The sequence below is a fragment of the Gopherus evgoodei genome, chromosome 13, assembly GCF_007399415.2.
Source record: "Gopherus evgoodei ecotype Sinaloan lineage chromosome 13, rGopEvg1_v1.p, whole genome shotgun sequence".
Taxonomy (NCBI): Eukaryota; Metazoa; Chordata; order Testudines; family Testudinidae; genus Gopherus; species Gopherus evgoodei.
The window spans coordinates 22033168-22050055 of NC_044334.1; the positions used below are offsets into that span (position 1 = coordinate 22033168).

General features: G+C 45.1%; 1 protein-coding gene and 1 long non-coding RNA gene across 3 annotated transcripts in view; both read left to right on the forward strand.

The window, feature by feature from the left end:
- Positions 1 to 425: 425 nt before the first annotated feature.
- Positions 426 to 5761, forward strand: LOC115660773. 2 transcript variants are annotated; one of them, XR_004002935.1, is made up of 4 exons: positions 426 to 566; positions 1701 to 1817; positions 2595 to 2728; positions 4068 to 5761. It is a non-coding gene; the product is annotated as an uncharacterized LOC115660773 (long non-coding RNA). The 2 variants fall into 2 exon arrangements; XR_004002934.1 differs by lacking the exon at positions 426 to 566 and having other exon boundaries at positions 1421 to 1817.
- A 4215-nt stretch (positions 5762 to 9976) lies between these two features.
- SPPL3 (signal peptide peptidase like 3) overlaps positions 9977 to 16888 on the forward strand; it is a 146506-nt gene continuing 139594 nt past the window's right edge. The window contains exon 1 of the mRNA XM_030582439.1: positions 9977 to 10355. Coding sequence (XP_030438299.1) covers positions 10333 to 10355 — 23 coding nt within the window. The 5' untranslated portion in view covers positions 9977 to 10332. The remainder of the gene's footprint in view (positions 10356 to 16888) is intronic.

Below are 16888 nucleotides of genomic sequence, written 5' to 3' on the forward strand. Positions count from 1 at the left end.
TCCACCGGCGTGTGCAGCCCCACCTCCCGGAGCACTGCTTTACTGTATTATATCCAAATTCGTGTTATATTGGGTCACGTTATATCGGGGTAGAGCTGTAGTATGTTTCTCTTAATCTTTTTAGAGTTTGCTCCTCTGTGTAGTGTAGTGTAGTGTAATGACCTCACTATTCTGTGCAACACAGAGAATTATTTTCTGTATTACACAGCAGCTTTCCTTGAATTGAGTACTTTGGGCACAAACATACCTGTTCAGGAAGTGCCCCCATTTCTTCTGAACACCACTTAAGCTTAGACACATTTGATTTCTTGGTTGCTTCTTGGGAAGAGCCCACTCTTGACAAGAGGAGCCAACATCTGGGGTCATTACTGAAAGACACAAGTGAGGAAGATAACATCCAATACTCTTTCTTTAAAACCACAGGATACAGCTTCTTGATGCACCCTGAAACCATCTCCCAGCTAGTCCTGGTCCCCCTTGCAACCTCCAGACATGGAAAATTTCAGAGTGGCTGTATCTGAAGGCCAGCTGGAACCAAAGGACTTACTACTTTTAATCTTTCAGAGGTACCTATTCTAAACTCCAGATGCCTGGACAAATAATTACAACAAAATTTGAGGGTAAACATTCTTAATATAAAAACGTTACTGCCTAAAAGCTGTTCCCCAACATAATCCATCAAATCACAGATAAACTGATAAACAGTTCAGAACCCCATCAAATAATACCCCTCCTCAAATCCTCCCTTCCTGAACAACCCAAGAGAAAAGATGAGCTTTGCAACGTCTTACAGCTGACATACTGGCTTTATCGGATTGTGAAGCAAGAGGGCAGGGGGAAAATGTCTCATTGATAACCTCACCAGCAGTGCTCTTTCTTTTAAAATAAGGGTTTGTTAGATCAGGTACCTCTGATTATTGCAACTGGGTGCAGTATCCCATGAGGACGTTATAGTTGTGGAATAGGTTAAAGGAGGAGGCTGCAGTGCTTTACCCATCTAAGTTACAGTCCTACTACTAGAGCAAGAACTAAAATGTACAGTGGCACAAATTTGGACAGCAGAGATTCTTGTGACTTAATGGCATGGCACCTGACAGGTTTTGCCATAATAATGAATGTTTGGATGATAAGGACTTGTTTTTGCTGCATCAGTTTTCTTGTTTAATATAAATGTTCAGTGTTTGCGGACTTCCTTATCTGAAATAACTGACTTACTGAGTTGTGAATGACTTGATTAATTTAGGCTGTAATGTGAACTAAGTTACCATGCTTCATATGATGTTTGCAGCTCTACTAGTGAAAGGAAGCTTTTAAGATTCAGAGGCTCAAAATGACACTTGTCTGTTTTTCCTATATCTGTTTTCAACATCCATTTTATTGTTTTCCATGCCTTTTTTTTTTTTCAAAATCAGTTCACTACTCTTTTCCTCCCAATTATGAATAAACATAGTTACAGCAGCCCAGTGCTTAAGATTAACCCTTCAATGACAAAATGATATGAGTAACCTTACAATAATAGAGAAGCTTGCTCAACCCTGTGTTCATAAGCAACTTTACATTAACAAATCAGTGTGAATTCATAAAGGAGAAATAAATAAAGAAGGAAGCAGATTTTAGGTTCAAGCTTCTGTATGTATTTTTTAAGGGTGAGATAAAAAAATGACATCTCTTTTCTAAAGTTCTGTGCATGTTACTTTCAGATAATAATGAATAATCTCCTTCACTCCCACCCAAACAGCGGACAGGACAGCGTACTGCATGGGAGTTGTCTTAAAGTGTTGAATTGCTGGCATTTCCTGACAGACTTTTGGAACAAGGTGTGTCTCCTGTATCTTGAACGAGGCATTCTATTCTACTGATAAATAATGCTCTGGTTTTGGTTAACCATTCTAGTATTGTTGCTTTTGTCAAGAATATTTAATAAAATAGTTAACTGTGGATTAGCAGTCAGTGCCACAGCATGAACGTACAATGTGGGGGTGTTATATAGGTATTATTCTTATTTTAGAGCTATATAAATTCTGCTTTTTACGGCCATCTATCTCCTAAATCAGAAGGTTGAATTAATAGAATTGAGAGCAAATTCAGGCCCATAACATCTGATTTGTTCTGTCAATAACATAAATTGTAATCATTGTATTTAATTACATCCATCGTATTCAACTATTCCTCTTATACCTGCTGACAAATAAACATTGCAGTTTTTTATGGCAGAGTCAGCCCCTGACTTATCCACATCATGGCTCCAAGGAGCATCTGGGGAAGGAACAAATAAAAATTTTCCTATAATGAAGAGACCACCAGAGGGAGCCCATATAGTTCCATTAGTGTAACAGCCACACTGACATTACTACACCTCTAGCAGAGTGTTTCAAAGTATTTTACTGGCATGAATTAATTTAACTTCACTATCCTTCCTCTTCCCAGACAGAGAAGCTGTCCTCCTCCTCCTAATCCCCCTGTTAGGGTGAAAAGGAGCTATTATAAGTATAAAGGATGATGATTATGATGATTTGTGCCCTGGGAGCTCATTCTTAATTAACACGTGGGATTGTGAGAAATCCTGGATAATGTTAGGTTTTGTTTTTTTACAGGGTTACATGTCAGCTGTTTGTGCAAACTGTGAACACCTCACCGGATGGAAGGGGTACCAGAATACATGATTATGAAGGGATTATGATGGGAAATTAGTTTGTAGTAGAGCAGGAGAGTAAACAGCTAATTTTTGGTAGGTACTGAACCTGGAGCTTTGTCTTCAGCAGAGCAATGTCTTTCCTCTTTAATTCCCTTTGCCACGTAGTGCAGGGAGTAGTTAAGATCAAGAAAACAGATGTTTTGATGCCCTTCCCTGACAATCCATCTCCCTAGGGAAATAGTTGAAGATCTAATGGACATTTAAAATTAGACTGGACAAAGAACTAGAAAGTATGGTATAGGGAATGACCCTGCACTGGCCTTAGGGAGATGGAGGGAACAAGTCTTATTTATCTCTAGTTTCCTCTCTCTCTAAAGGAGGAGGAGGAGGATGTGCACACAAGTATGCCATCCTTTCATTCTTTGACCTGCCTGGATAAACAGAGGTAGGAGCACACATTTAAACCATCTACAATGTTGAGATTCATATTAAGATCTTGAATGCAGAAGAACCCATTGCAGGTCTGAGATAAATTCTAAGACTGGAATTCTGATTTTTGCCTTATTTCCCTGCTCATTTCCATCCTCTCTGCTCCCCTCAAAGCTCCGAAGAGCGGCCAACCATTCCTGTCATGTCTCTGTCTGCAAGGTGGTCATTTCACACTAGGCCACTCTGCTCTTCTCTCTCTATTTCCGTCAGTGAGGAATCGAGACTGGCTCTGTTAGACTGACATCTGATAAAAGCCAAGCTTTGTGGCTGATGGGGAAGGGCTCTTTGCTGTCACTGGTGCCATCTGATTCTCCTCTACCACCCATTCTCTCCCATGCTGTTACCTTACTGTGCCTTGGGAGCTACTTAAGCAACCAGGGACAAAGAAGGATCTTATTTGTTTGCTGCCAGCACTGAAATGGCTCTGACAGGTCTAGGCACTGCAGCAGTGTATGTTCAAGGTGCAGTGCAGTGCAGCTCACTTGAAGAGAGACTGTAATGTCAAAAGCAACAGAGAGTCCTGTGGCACCTTATAGACTAACAGATGTATTGGAGCATAAGCTTTTGTGGGTGAATACCCACTTCATCAGATGCATGTAATGGAAATTTCCAGAGGCAGGTATAAATATGCAGGCCAGAATCAGTCTGGAGATAACGAGGTTAGTCCAATCAGGGAGAATGAGGCCCTCTTCTAGCAGTTGAGGTCTGAACACCAAGGGAGGAGAAACTGCTTTTGTAGTTGGCTAGCCATTCACAGTCTTTGTTTAATCCTGTCAAATTTGCAAATGAACTGAAGCTCAGGAGTTTCTCTTTGAAGTCTGGTCCTGAAGTTTTTTTGCTGTAGGATGGCTACCTTAAAATCTGTTCATGTGTGGCCAGGAAGGTTGTAATGTCAAACTCTGATATCACTGAAACTCTGAGTAAGGCTCTCCATCTCTTGCAGGTCTGAGGAGATTCTGTGAAAGAGAGATATATGATAAGAAAATAATCTGGGGAATGCAAGCAATGCCCCACCCCATGCTGCTAAGAGTGCGTGCATGCTGGATCAGGAGAATGCAATAATCCTGCCCTGTGAACTGGTCTCATTGTTACTGTGTAATGCTGCTGGAGCATGCCTGCAAAATCATCATGAATATTTACTAGCCTAGGCACAAAGTCTACTTGCCTGCTTTTACCATGCTGTGCTGAAAATATGATGATACGTTAATTGCCCATCAGATAAAATCACGTGTGCCTCAAACTAATGTGGTAAGTAGAGTAAGAGAATTAAAGAGGCTGTAGAATTAGAAACCATTTCATCATGGGTGGTCAGCATGCATGCTGCTGTTTTATGGATACCAGAATTGTTGTATGCCCCCCCTTCCCAGAAGAGTACAGGAAACTAATCTGAAGAACTTAAAAGTACTTGAAGTACTGATTGACACTCCCCTCTGATAGTGGAAAAGAGCAGATTATGATGCTCTACTCGTATGTAAAGACTTGTGAAAATAAATTGTTTGAACAGACTGATGCATGGTCTGGTGGGAATCGCTCCCAGTGATACTCTGTTTGCAGGGCAGTAGAATGAAAAGTCCCAAATTCCTCACTGTGTCACAGTTTTCCAATTTCAGTTCTGGTAATAGTGAATTGCTACTTTGAGGGAGACTGTTCAGGGAAAAGAAAATGATTTCCCCTGAGAGGAGGTCCTGCTGTGTGTGTTTTTGCGGAGGGTCTAGAAGTGTGGCAACATTACAGGGTTGACTGGCTCAGTGCAAGACCTCTGAGGGACAGAGGGGAAGGAGATGACATTCCTCACTCCATCAGCTATGATGCATCTTTAACACTGTTTTCATGGCATAGATATGTGGTACTTTAGGAGTACAGCTAGAGAAGGAGAAGCCCTCAAACAAGTTCCAAATGTCATTTTATTAATACGCACTATTTTAATTGTACAGGTATTTTGGGTGCTCCCTCCTCCTCCCAGGAAGGACAAACTTCATAGAACACTGAGCTCCTATGTAATACTTTCCTTCTTCAAAGAGATTTACTATATTTAACTAATCAGTCCACCCAACACCCCTGTGAGGTAGGGACATATTGTTATCCCAGTTTGATTGATGGTGAAACTGAGACACAAAGATGTGAAATGACTCTCCTCAGGGTTACACAGAGAGCCAGTAACAGAACTGGGAGGAGAACCCATGGCTCCCAATCCTGTTCTGTAACCACAGATCAACCTCCTGAAACAAAGCTGCCCTGTTTCAATACAATAAATAAAACTAACAAAAATATAGGTCCTGAATACTCTCCTATCCAAATAAGACCAAGTAACTCAGCTCCTGATACTGCACTGAGGACAATGGCAGAAAGAAAAAATACTATAATTACAGTCATTAACATTATGTTAATGAGTGCAGTCTCTGCATGTACCTTAAACTTACACTATAAGGGCTATTTATTCCAGGCCTAGTTGGAGCTCTTCCATCTCTAAGGCAATTACATTACGGACACCTGTCACTTAATACTAGCTCTTTACCCTCTGCCATGTTAAAGAGAATAGTGAAAAATAGTGAAAAGGTGGACTGATGTCCAAGGGCTCAAATCCTTACTCAGGCAAGCAGTTTAAACAAAATAATATGGAGTAAAGTTTACCTGAGTGAACAAAGCTTGTGGGATCAGGGCCACAAGTTGTACTCAGGAGAAGCACAATCATTCTTAGGATTCAGGATTTATCAGCAGCACTAAACAGAGAGAGACTAAGACAGAGAAGAGGGAAGGGACAAGTCGTATCAACAAGTGACAAGTTTTCTCCCTGACAGATGGTTTTAACATGGTGTATGGTGTTACAGTGAGACATCCATTTAGCATTTTGTCTCAGCATGTTTGGACGTTTTGAATGTTCTTTTGTCCCCTTGCAGGCTTCCTAAAAGAATCCTGAGCTTCTGGTTTCTTTAATCTCCTTTGTTGTCTTGAAAGAAAAAGTCAAATATGGCTCTGTAAGTGTCAGTTTTCTGTAACATACCAGGGAATGTAATTAAAGGAGAATTTTAAAAGTTCAGAATCATTGTACCAAGGACACGATATTTATCAAGTGCCCCTCCTCTGACTGAAAAACAAATAAGCTTATTCCTCAGAAATAGCATGTACCTATGAAGTCACATGAATTTGGTGGAACTGAAACAGCAATGGGAAAAGCAGTTGGTTTTCAAGGTTTCAATATGTATACCCAGGTATGTAAAAGAGGAAATAGAAATATAGTTTTGTGTTAAATTAGGGTGTGATCCTTCTCATCCAGTAGTTCCACTGAAGTTAGGACTTGCAGGATTGGGCCCCTAGCTTGTTTCTTCCCCCAGGCAGATGAAGTCTGGCCTTTGAAGACAAAAAGACAAGCTGTATGCATGCATGTGCACCCCTTCACTCCACAGTCCCCATAAGTGTGTTTCTCCCATGTTCTCCCCCAGCACTGGAAGGACATCACTCTGCAGGTAAATTTGGGAGAGTTTCCCCTTTTCTTTTTTTTTGACTGAAGAAACACATAGAAGCTACTACTGGATATTTCTTGAGCAAGGAGAAGTAATGAAAACAAGCTACTGAGATGCATGCATTGCTGGATTGGCACATCCATTTCAAATGTCAGTAGTGTCTTCTCCTATAAATTCAACATTTCCAGGTAATGAGGGAGACAGAGTAGCAACCTCAGGAACTGAGAGGAGTGCAGTTATCTCTCTGTGCACAAATCCCGTAACTCACATGCATATTGACAAAAACCAAGTTGATTTGAAATAAAAGTTACATTTACCACCCCAGATTTTTAAATAAATATCTAAACATACCCAAACCCAGCATTCAACATCAACTCCTTTTGACTGAGGAAGCTCATGAGCTCACAGGATTGAGTCCTATATCTACCCATGACTCCACTCAATGTTGTAATTTCTGGGCAAGGTGGCAACCAACCAATTACATGGCACACTGCAAGCACAGTGAGGGAGGTGGAAATGTGGCTATGGAAACCAAGGTAAACCTCTCACACTTACAAAAAGAACAATTAGGGTATGGCTACACTTGAAATTTCAAAGTGCTGCCACGGCAGCGCTTTGAAGTGTGAGTGTGGTCGGAGCGCCAGCGCTAGGAGAGAGCTCTCCCAGCGCAGCACGTAAACCACATCCTCTACGGGTGCAGCTTGCAGCACTGGGAGCCGCGCTCCCACCACTGCGGCACTGATTACACTGAGGCTTTACAGTGCTGTATCTTGCAGCGCTCAGGGGGGTGTTTTTTCACACCCCTAAGCGCGAAAGTTGCAGCGCTGTAAAGTGCCAGTGTAGCCAAGGGCTTAGACTCTGGAACTCATTAAGACCAAGACTTTAGAAAGATTCAGAATGATTGGACAGTTATATGGTTAACAGTTAATGCTAACAAATTTTTCTGACAATATAAAACCTCATGCTTCTGGGTTTAAAACAGTTTTAGAGATTAGGATGAGATTTTTCATGGGAGGTGGCAGATTATCCCACATCTGCCTACTGTGGAGTTACTTGCACCTTCTTCTGAAGCATCTGGGTGCTGGCCAGTCAGAGATAGGATGCTGCACTAGATGGACCATAGGTCTAATTTAATATGCCAATTCTGGTGTTCCTAAGTATCCCAGCCCAAAATGATTAAACTGTCTCTATTACTCTGGGTCTCACAAGCTGCAACATGTCAGAATAAAATATGCATAAATTAGACTCAGGGACACCCTCCCTCCTTAAAATGGATGTTACTTTCAAACTTCTGATGTGTGGGTTCTGGTTCACCCTATTCACTACTAAAAGACTCCCTGAGATTTCCCCATTCCACTGAGCTCAAGTCTGTACCTGATCCTAACAGGGCCATTCCTGCCATGCAGACTCACAACTCCTGCAGCGAACACTTCCCAAACCAGCTTTTTAGTTGGAAGGAGGGATTTCTGGCAGTCAGCCAGACTTTCATTGCCAGCAGAACTCAAGTGAACTAAGAGAAACAAACCAGACGTGTGAGAGGTCAGAATTCTCATAGACTCAAAGGCCAGAAAGGACCATCATGAACATCTAGTCTGACGCCCAGCACATTGCCCAGTTTTGTTCTGTCTCCAACATTTAGGGTTCGAATCAGGTACAAGACTCTCTCTGCTCCTTCCTAATGAGTTGTTTACACCGATTACATATAAAGGCGGAAGGGCTGAGAAGAACTCCTCTCGTAGCCACCCCCCCACCCCAAAGGCAGTTCCACTGGCGAGGAAAGATGGTTCCCTGCAAAGGGAGAGAACCGCACCCCCAGAGCAGCCGTGCTGAGCGGAGCCCCTTCCGCGGCGGGTATAGCTTCTCGGGCTGAGCTGCGAGAAAGGGGGTGTGTGTGCAGGCTCCACCCTACTTCTACTCCCCAGGCAATTTTCTTGCACTGTAGGGGAAATTTAATAGCTCAGAATGAGCAGGCTCGAGTCCTGCACCCAGCGCGGACGGGAAGGGCACCTGGAATAAACATTACACACACCCAGAAAGCACCATGTCCCACACTGAGGGGAGCTAATAGCTCAGGACTCTTCCCCCCTCCGCGAAGGCTCCATGTCCCCAGCACTGAGAGGGGAATGAATAGATCAGGGCTCTCCCCCCACCCCCGTCTCTATGTCCCCAGCACTGAGAGGGGAGTGAATACTCAGACCCCACCCCGGAAGGCTCCATGTCCCCAGCACTGAGAGGGGAATGAATAGATCAGGGCTCTCCCCCCACCCCCCGTCTCTATGTCCCCAGCACTGAGAGGGGAGTGAATAGCTCAAACCCTCTCCTCCCCCCCGCACGAAGGCTCCATGACCCCACCGAGAAAAGTGAATAGCTCAGATTCTAGCCCCGCCCCCGGAAGGCTCCATGTCCCCAGCACTGAGAGGGGAGTGAATAGCTCAGACACCCCCCACCCCGGAAGGCTCCATGTCCCCAGCACTGAGAGGGGAGTGAATAGCTCAGACCCCACCCCACCCCGGAAGGCTCCATGTCCCCAGCACTGAGAGGGGAGTGAATAGCTCAGACACCCCCCACCCCGGAAGGCTCCATGTCCTCAGCACCGAGGGCAGTGACTAGCTGAGACCCCACCCCGGAAGGCTCCATGTCCTCAGCACTGAGAGGGGAATGAATAGCTCAGACCCCACCCCAAAAGGCTCCATGTCCTCAGCACCGAGGGCAGTGACTAGCTCGGACCCCACCCCCACCCCGGAAGGCTCCATGTCCTCAGCACCGAGGGCAGTGACTAGCTCAGACACTCCCCCAGTCCCCGAAGGCTCCATGTCCCAGCACTGAGATGAGTGAATAGCTCAGACACGCCCCCCCCCCCGCTGAAGGCTCCAAGTCCCCACCGAGAGAGAAGTGAATAGCTCAGACCCCCCCCTACCCCGGAAGGCTCCATGTCCTCAGCACCGAGGGCAGTGACTAGCTCAGACACTCCCCCAGTCCCCGAAGGCTCCATGTCCCCAGCACTGAGATGAGTGAATAGCTCAGACACGCCCCCCCCCCCCCCTGAAGGCTCCAAGTCCCCACCGAGAGAGAAGTGAATAGCTCAGACTCTCCCCCCACCGCCCTCCTGGAAGGCTCCATGTCCCAGCACTGAGGGGAAAACAAGGGACTCTCCCCCCGCCCGGGACGGCTCCTTTCCCAGTTCTCTGGTGGGGGATACGTAGGCAAGACGGGCTCATCCCCAGAGAAGGCGAACAGGTCGCACTCCCGGCAGAAGGCTCTGCCTCTCCTCCCCGGACGATCACGGGGAATGGAGTGCGGGCAGGCCCAGCACACAACCGCGTCAGGTTCCCTAACGCTTCTGCGCCAGTGGGCCGGCGGCGGCGGCGGCGGCACGTGAGCGTGTTGTGGGCACGTGACCCGCGCGACCGGAGGCCCCGCCCCCTGTGCGCGAGCAGAGTCTGAGCGGGCTCGCCTTGGAGCTCGGTACGCGGAGTTTCCCCTTCTCTTTCTCCCAGTCCGGCCGCCGTCGCCGCTTCCCGGTCATGAGGCCTGCCCGTCGTCGGCGCCCGAGCACGGCCCTGTGGCGTGGCTACTGAGCAGCCCCCCCGCCGGGCGGGGACCCCTTCGCTCCTCTCCCTGCTTACAGTCGCCGCCATGTTGGGCCGGGAGCCGCAGCGGGGCCGCCAGTGAGCCCCGGAGCAAGTGAGGGAGAGGAGGAGCCGGGGCTTGGCCACCGCCGCGCAGCTCGGCCGCCCCGCAGCCGTCATGGCGGAACAGACCTACTCCTGGTGAGCGGCTGGGCCAGGCTGGCGGGGGAGGCTCCGGGCCCGCGGGGGGTCGGCAGGGAATGCTACGGACCTGGGGATGGGCCGGGCGGAGGGCTGGGTGGTGTGTGCGGGGATGGGTGAGAGAGGCGGCCGCCGGGGACGGGCTTGTGGCTGGGAGCCGGGGAGCAGGTGTTGTCCTTGGGGACGGGTGGGCAAGGAGTCGGCGATGCATCTCTCCTCGGGGATGGAGCGGCGGCTCGGAGACCGGGCTGTAAGGCCCCTTTCCTGCCCCAGGGGAGTGTGTAAGACCCCCCAGGAGGCAGCGGGGAGCTCTGGGCGCGAGGCCCGTGGTGTCGGGTAAACCTGTAACAGCGGAACTGGGCGCTTATTCTGCGCGGCCGTTTATAGAAATAACTGGGGGAGTCACCGGAGATACTCGCTTGAACGGCTGCAAATGTAAGTAGGCCTCGCTAAACACCGAGCGCTGCGCTCTCAGCCCCTTTTGTAGCAGCTGGAGTCCTTTTAGGTTACTTGAGCACGTCCATGGCTATAGGTGTTACACGAAACTCCTCTTCGACCCAGAGTAAGGAGGGAAACGTTTCCTGCAGTTAAAAGGTAGTGGTATTAATTCTTCCTAACTTTAGCTCCAGATCCATATTCGTCCGGATCAGAACATTTCTCTTGATAAGACTGTGTGGCAGAGTTCTTTCCCCGGTGAACTGATAATATTGTATACAGGAAATAAAAGAACAGGGTCAAGAGACCAGTGAAACAGAGCAACTGAGAATAGGGGACATTGTGTGTATGTCCTGACCCTCTGTCAGGCTTAGCTGGGATTCAAGATCTGATTACTTCCATAGTTTGCTTTTGATGATTTAAAGGATTAAAAAGGAAAATATGTCAGATAATCTAATTGTGCAAAGATGCCAAAGGAACAACTGAATTGACTGGAAGAATATTGCAGCACTTGCATTGTAGTGCTTTACTCTTTCACATTTTGAGCTATTTTGTTGTTGTAAAGCCAAGAGTAGTTTTTTTGTATTTTGAAAATTTTATGAGATTATTATTAAAAGAGGAAAAACTTGATCTTTTGACCTTAGGGTATACCATCTGCAGAGGGGTCATTGCATTTATTCAGTTGAGCCAATGAGCAAACTTTCCGCTCTGAATGCTTCTGAAAATCTTAATCGCTACCTTTGATTCCCTTTCTCTTTTAAACAGGTGTGGTTGTTGTTAGCTATCTTTTTTTTTTATTTTTTTTAGAACAGTACTAAAGATAAGCACCAAAAGCACTGCAGTTTTTATTCTGAGGGAGATTAATATTTCTGTAGTCTACGTACATTAAGCAAGTAAAGCCGAAGATAGGAGTTAACTGGAATTTTAACCACTTGATATATTAATAGAGCTATGGCTCTTCCTTGCTGTAGCAGAACAATACATGTGTCTCAGAACAGAGTGAGTAATTTTGCTTTTACCTATATCCATTAGTATAATCTATTTTATCTGGTGGTGTTTACACTTTATATGTAAGGCTTTAATCAACATAGTGCGAGGAATGTGGTGAGAAGAATGGTAAAGACCTAGTTTAGATTTGAACACTTGTGTTATGTATCTTTTGCGCTCTTTTCTGCCTGCAAAGCATTTGATTATTCATAGTCAGTCAACAATCTTTGGATTTCTTTATATAAGTATGATAATACAGTTCTGTACATAATCTTCTATGGTACCAGAAGTGTATGTGTTTATTGCAAAGTGGAAAACAGGTGTTTCTTGGGAAAGCTGTTGAATAAATGGTGCTGCTGTGCTCTTTCGCAGTTGGTGGTTCATTTCCCCTCCATGTGCTAGATCTAAGCCTCTTTTTGTGCTTTAATTGGCAGCTTTATCAGAGTGAATGGCTTTTCTGTCCCATAGGATAACACCATTTCTAGCATCTGGGTATCCTGCCTTTAACAGCAGCCAACCCCTGATGAAAAAGTGGGACAAAAAAACCCCATAAAGCACCTTCCCTACTGGACAGCTGTAGGTGTAGGGTGGGAGGATTTTTCTGACGCCTATGGGGCTTATTATCTTCTGTCCTGGAGCATATTTGATCACCTCATCTTACCATGCATAACTGTCAGTGTTAATCGTACAGTCACTTAACTTTGTAAATCAAGTTAATTTAAAACTCTAATTCCACTTGCATTGAAATCTGGAGACTGCCTATGTGTTATGTGAAGTATTTTCTAAAATAATTAAAAATGTGATTATAGGACACAAGCATTGTCTGAAATGATTTCTATACAATGAGATAATATAACATACTATGATTTTCTCAGAATGTCTTAAGACAGTTGATAGAAAAGTTAATTTGTAAATGGTGAGGACATTGTAATTTTGATATTTCACTGTTTTACTCTTTTTGTATTACGGATATAAAGCTGAAATTTTATGAAGTGTTTTCTTTAATATTTTAATTTTGTCTGCATTTTTATTTCACAATGCTTACTTTTCTTATGTTAAAAGCCATTGTGGAAAGGCGTACTGATCCCTTTTTGTCATGCCTTTTAAATACAGCAAGTGCCTTCTGACTTTTCTTCTCCAGGCTATTGCTTGTAAAATCTTCATATTTAAACTCTATCCAGAACAGTAACTGTTTTTCTTTGGGCCTTTTCAGTCTCTGCTGTATTGGATCTATCTGTCCATTTAGAAACTAGTATTTCAAAGGGGGGGTGTACTATCCTAAAAATAAGTAACAATAATTTATTTTCTGGCATGACTGTGATTAGTATTTTCCTGGGAATGGCTAATCTTGATATGCAACGTGGAACAAGTGGCAGAAGGAAACCTTATTTTAAAAAGTGTTGAATGACAATGCTTGCTCATGATGAGTGGGGAAACTTTCTGCCAAGTGCCTGCAGTAGTTGAATGAAGCTCATAAGAATGTAATTTGTTTCAGTGCTACTGCTTAAAGTTCTGACCAACAGTGAAACTGAACTGATGCAATTACCATTGAATTATTCTGGAAACTCATGAGCATCAGAGTTATGGGCTTAATTGTCCTCTGGTAGAAGGTGACAGCAGAAGTATTTCATATGGGATTAGTAGAGGCAGAGTGGGAATCTCCCCAATCTATTTTCCAAGCCAGGAAGTGGGTCTGTGTTGAGACTGTCTCATCAATCAGAAAGTTTTCCCTCTTTAGGAGCACCAAGGTGAGGGAAGGGAAAGTGGCTGTCTATCATAGTAACTACAGGGGTGTCTGTGGCAGAGGTTAATAGGTGGTGAAGATTCAAACTTCAGACTGAGGCCATGTCTACATCTAAAATTTTGCAGCGCTGGTTGTTACAGCTGTATTAGTACAGCTGTATAGGGCCAGCGCTGCAGAGTGGCCACACTTACAGCAACCAGCGCTGCAAGTGGTGTTAGATGTGGCCACACTGCAGCGCTGTTGGGCGGCTTCAAGGGGGGTTCCGGGACGAGAGAGCAAACCGGGAAAGGAAACCAGCTTCGCCGCGGTTTGCTCTCTCGGTCCCGGAGCCACCCAGCAAACCGCAGGGAAGGAGACCTGCTTGCTCGGGGTTCCGGGACCGAGAGAGCAAACCGGGAACGCCGCGGTTTGCTCTCTCGGTCCCGGAGCCACCCAGCAAACCGCAGGGAAGGAGACCTGCTTGCTCGGGGTTCCGGGACCGAGAGAGCAAACCGGGAACGCCGCGGTTTGCTCTCGCGTTTCCGGAGCCACCCAGCAAACCGCAGGGAAGGAGACCTGCTTGCTCGGGGTTCCGGGACCGAGAGAGCAAACCGCAGCGAAGCTGGTTTCCTTTCCCGGTTTGCTCTCTCGGTCCCGGAACCCCGAGCAAGCAGGTCTCCTTCCCTGCGGTTTGCTGGGTAGCTCCGGGACCGAGAGAGCAAACCGCGGCGTTCCCGGTTTGCTCTCTCGGTCCCGGAACCCCGAGCAAGCAGGTCTCCTTCCCTGCGGTTTGCTGGCTGGCTCCGGGACCGAGAGAGCAAACCGCGGCGAAGCTGGTCTCCTTTCCCGGTTTGCTCTCTCGGTCCCGGAACCCCGAGCAAGCAGGTCTCCTTCCCTGCGGTTTGCTGAGTGGCTCCGGGACCGAGAGAGCAAACCGGGAAAGGAAACCAGCTTGATTACCAGAGGCTTCCTCCTTCCACGGAGGTCAAGAAAAGCGCTGGTAACTGTCTACATTGGATTACCAGCGCTGGATCACCAGCGCTGGATCCTCTACACCCGAGACAAAACGGGAGTACGGCCAGCGCTGCAAACAGGGAGTTGCAGCGCTGGTGGTGCCCTGCAGATGTGTACACCTTCAAAGTTGCAGCGCTGTAACTCCCTCACCAGCGCTGCAACTTTCTGATGTAGACAAGCCCATAGAAAAGTCGATTCTAATACAAAAGAAGGGGATGAAGACAGCAGGATCTGTGGATGGTAACTTAGTGGAAAAAATCCAGCCCCTCTTTTCCTGTCAGCTTGTGGTGCAAAGAGTGCACTATTCTCTCTAGAGTACTTCCATTGGATCCTGCTTGGAAGGGAAAGTAGCATACATCTGTTATTTGTTTCTGGTTAGCAGGTGTCTAAATGTTCAAGTCCTGATGTAACTCCCCCTATTTCTTACCCACTCTGGAAATAGTCTGTTTGGTTTCTTGCTTTCTGAAGCCATTAAAGATTCTCCAAAACTTGGTTTATACAGAGGTGAGAAGAATGAGGCTTCCTCCTAACAAAACAGAAGTATATTTCCTTTATAATTTCTGTCTCACCCTTTCCTAATAGTATGGCTACATGTAACATAGAACATTGTATGTCTGAATATTTTCCATGGGAGTGTTGTCAGGGAGGATGAAGGATCAGAGTGAAAAAGCAGATCTGTACTCAGTCAGTAGCCTTTTAATTCTGATTTGGTCACTTATAAAGTTCAGGGTGAAGATTCAGGCAGTAGAATGGTTCCTGTGTTTGACATCAAACTCTTGGGCTATGAAGAAGTGGTATTAGGAGGCGGCTTCTCAGCCCAGTGCAGAAAAGGTGGAAATTAATTTATTACTTTTTATTTAGGAATTATTAACAGGTTCATTAATCCTTTCCATGTAAATATTGTAACCAAAGCAACAGTTACAAAACAGCCTTTACAACAGTGAGATTTTGCTTAAGGAGACTTTATACAGAGATATAGTCATCAAAGCTTTCTATTGAATAGGGTGTTCACATGTTAGAGTCAGCATCATTACAGTACCAATGATGTCATTTGTAGTGATTTTATTAAATTGAGTGAAATCTCTGATGACAATATTAGCAGACCAGGTGTGTCTATCAAGTGTTAAAATTAAAAGAAATAGGTCAGGTATGCTTGTATGGAAATTCAGTTTTGTGAACTGTCAAATGAGTCAGCAAGCAAGGTGCTCTCAAATAAGCACAAACACGTAATGCCATTCTTTGTCCCATGATGATTTCTAATCAGCTTTATTGTTTATAGTGTATTTAGATTCAGAATTTTGGGGTCTGTCTTCATGTCATAGGTAATTTGAGTTATAACTCAGTGTTGCCCCAAACATAGGTCCAGGCCCCCCTCTTCTCCCCCCCCCCCCAAATTTCACTCAAGTTTGGTTTGATACTTTTAGCTCAAGTAGGCTGGCCCATCAGTGGGATATACAGTACGCTATAGCTTAAGTTAGTACAGACCTTCAGCTGCAAAGAAAATCACTCTGTGCAGCTCAAGTGTTTATTTGTAGCATGGCTGCTCTCACTTCAGCTAGGCTAACTTGAGTGAGATCTGCAGTGAGGACACTTCGGGGATGTGAGGCTGATTACAATAAATGAAAATATAAGAAGGTAATTTTTAATATATTAACTTTTTTAGAAGAAGAATCACAAAATATACAGGCTAAATTCTCCCCTTAATTAATCATACCACCTGAAGACTTCAGTGGGAGTTGTGCTTATATATGAAGATAGAATTTAGCTTTTACTCTTAAGTTCGTCAGTAACGGAAATCTGCAGCCATATTCCACTGTTAACTATTGTAAATCTGTATTATCTGGCATCCATGGAGTTGACCTATAGTAAATTTGGAATAACAAGCATTAGTTATGTACCTATCTCCACCCTTAATTGCTCATTGGTTAAATCCCTTTTCCCCTGTGCTTTGCCTTTTTAGACTTTGCACTAACCTAGTCAGGGACTAGACTGAAAAAGACTTTGGGACAAGGAGCAGGGGGTCAACTGAAGCTGGGTGGGTAGTAGTATTGACATTTATATAGTTAAGTGATAACTCAAGGTTGTTTGCTGTTAATGAAGTAAAAAACAATGGGGACTAAATAAATTGAGCACAGTGCAAATTTTGTAATAACTTTAGCTTGGATTAATGGCAGATGGCTTATATTGGCCTTGCAGCCATGCCACATTCTGCTGTGATCCTGTCTGATATCAAAATTATATAGGGATAGGTAGGACCAGTACTTGGATTTGAAATCTCCAAAAGCTGTAGATGTACTGCTGCAGGCATGATGTTGGTGATTCTGTAGGTGGCAGTCATCTTTGCAGATCAATATTGAGCCAATCTCCCCCAATA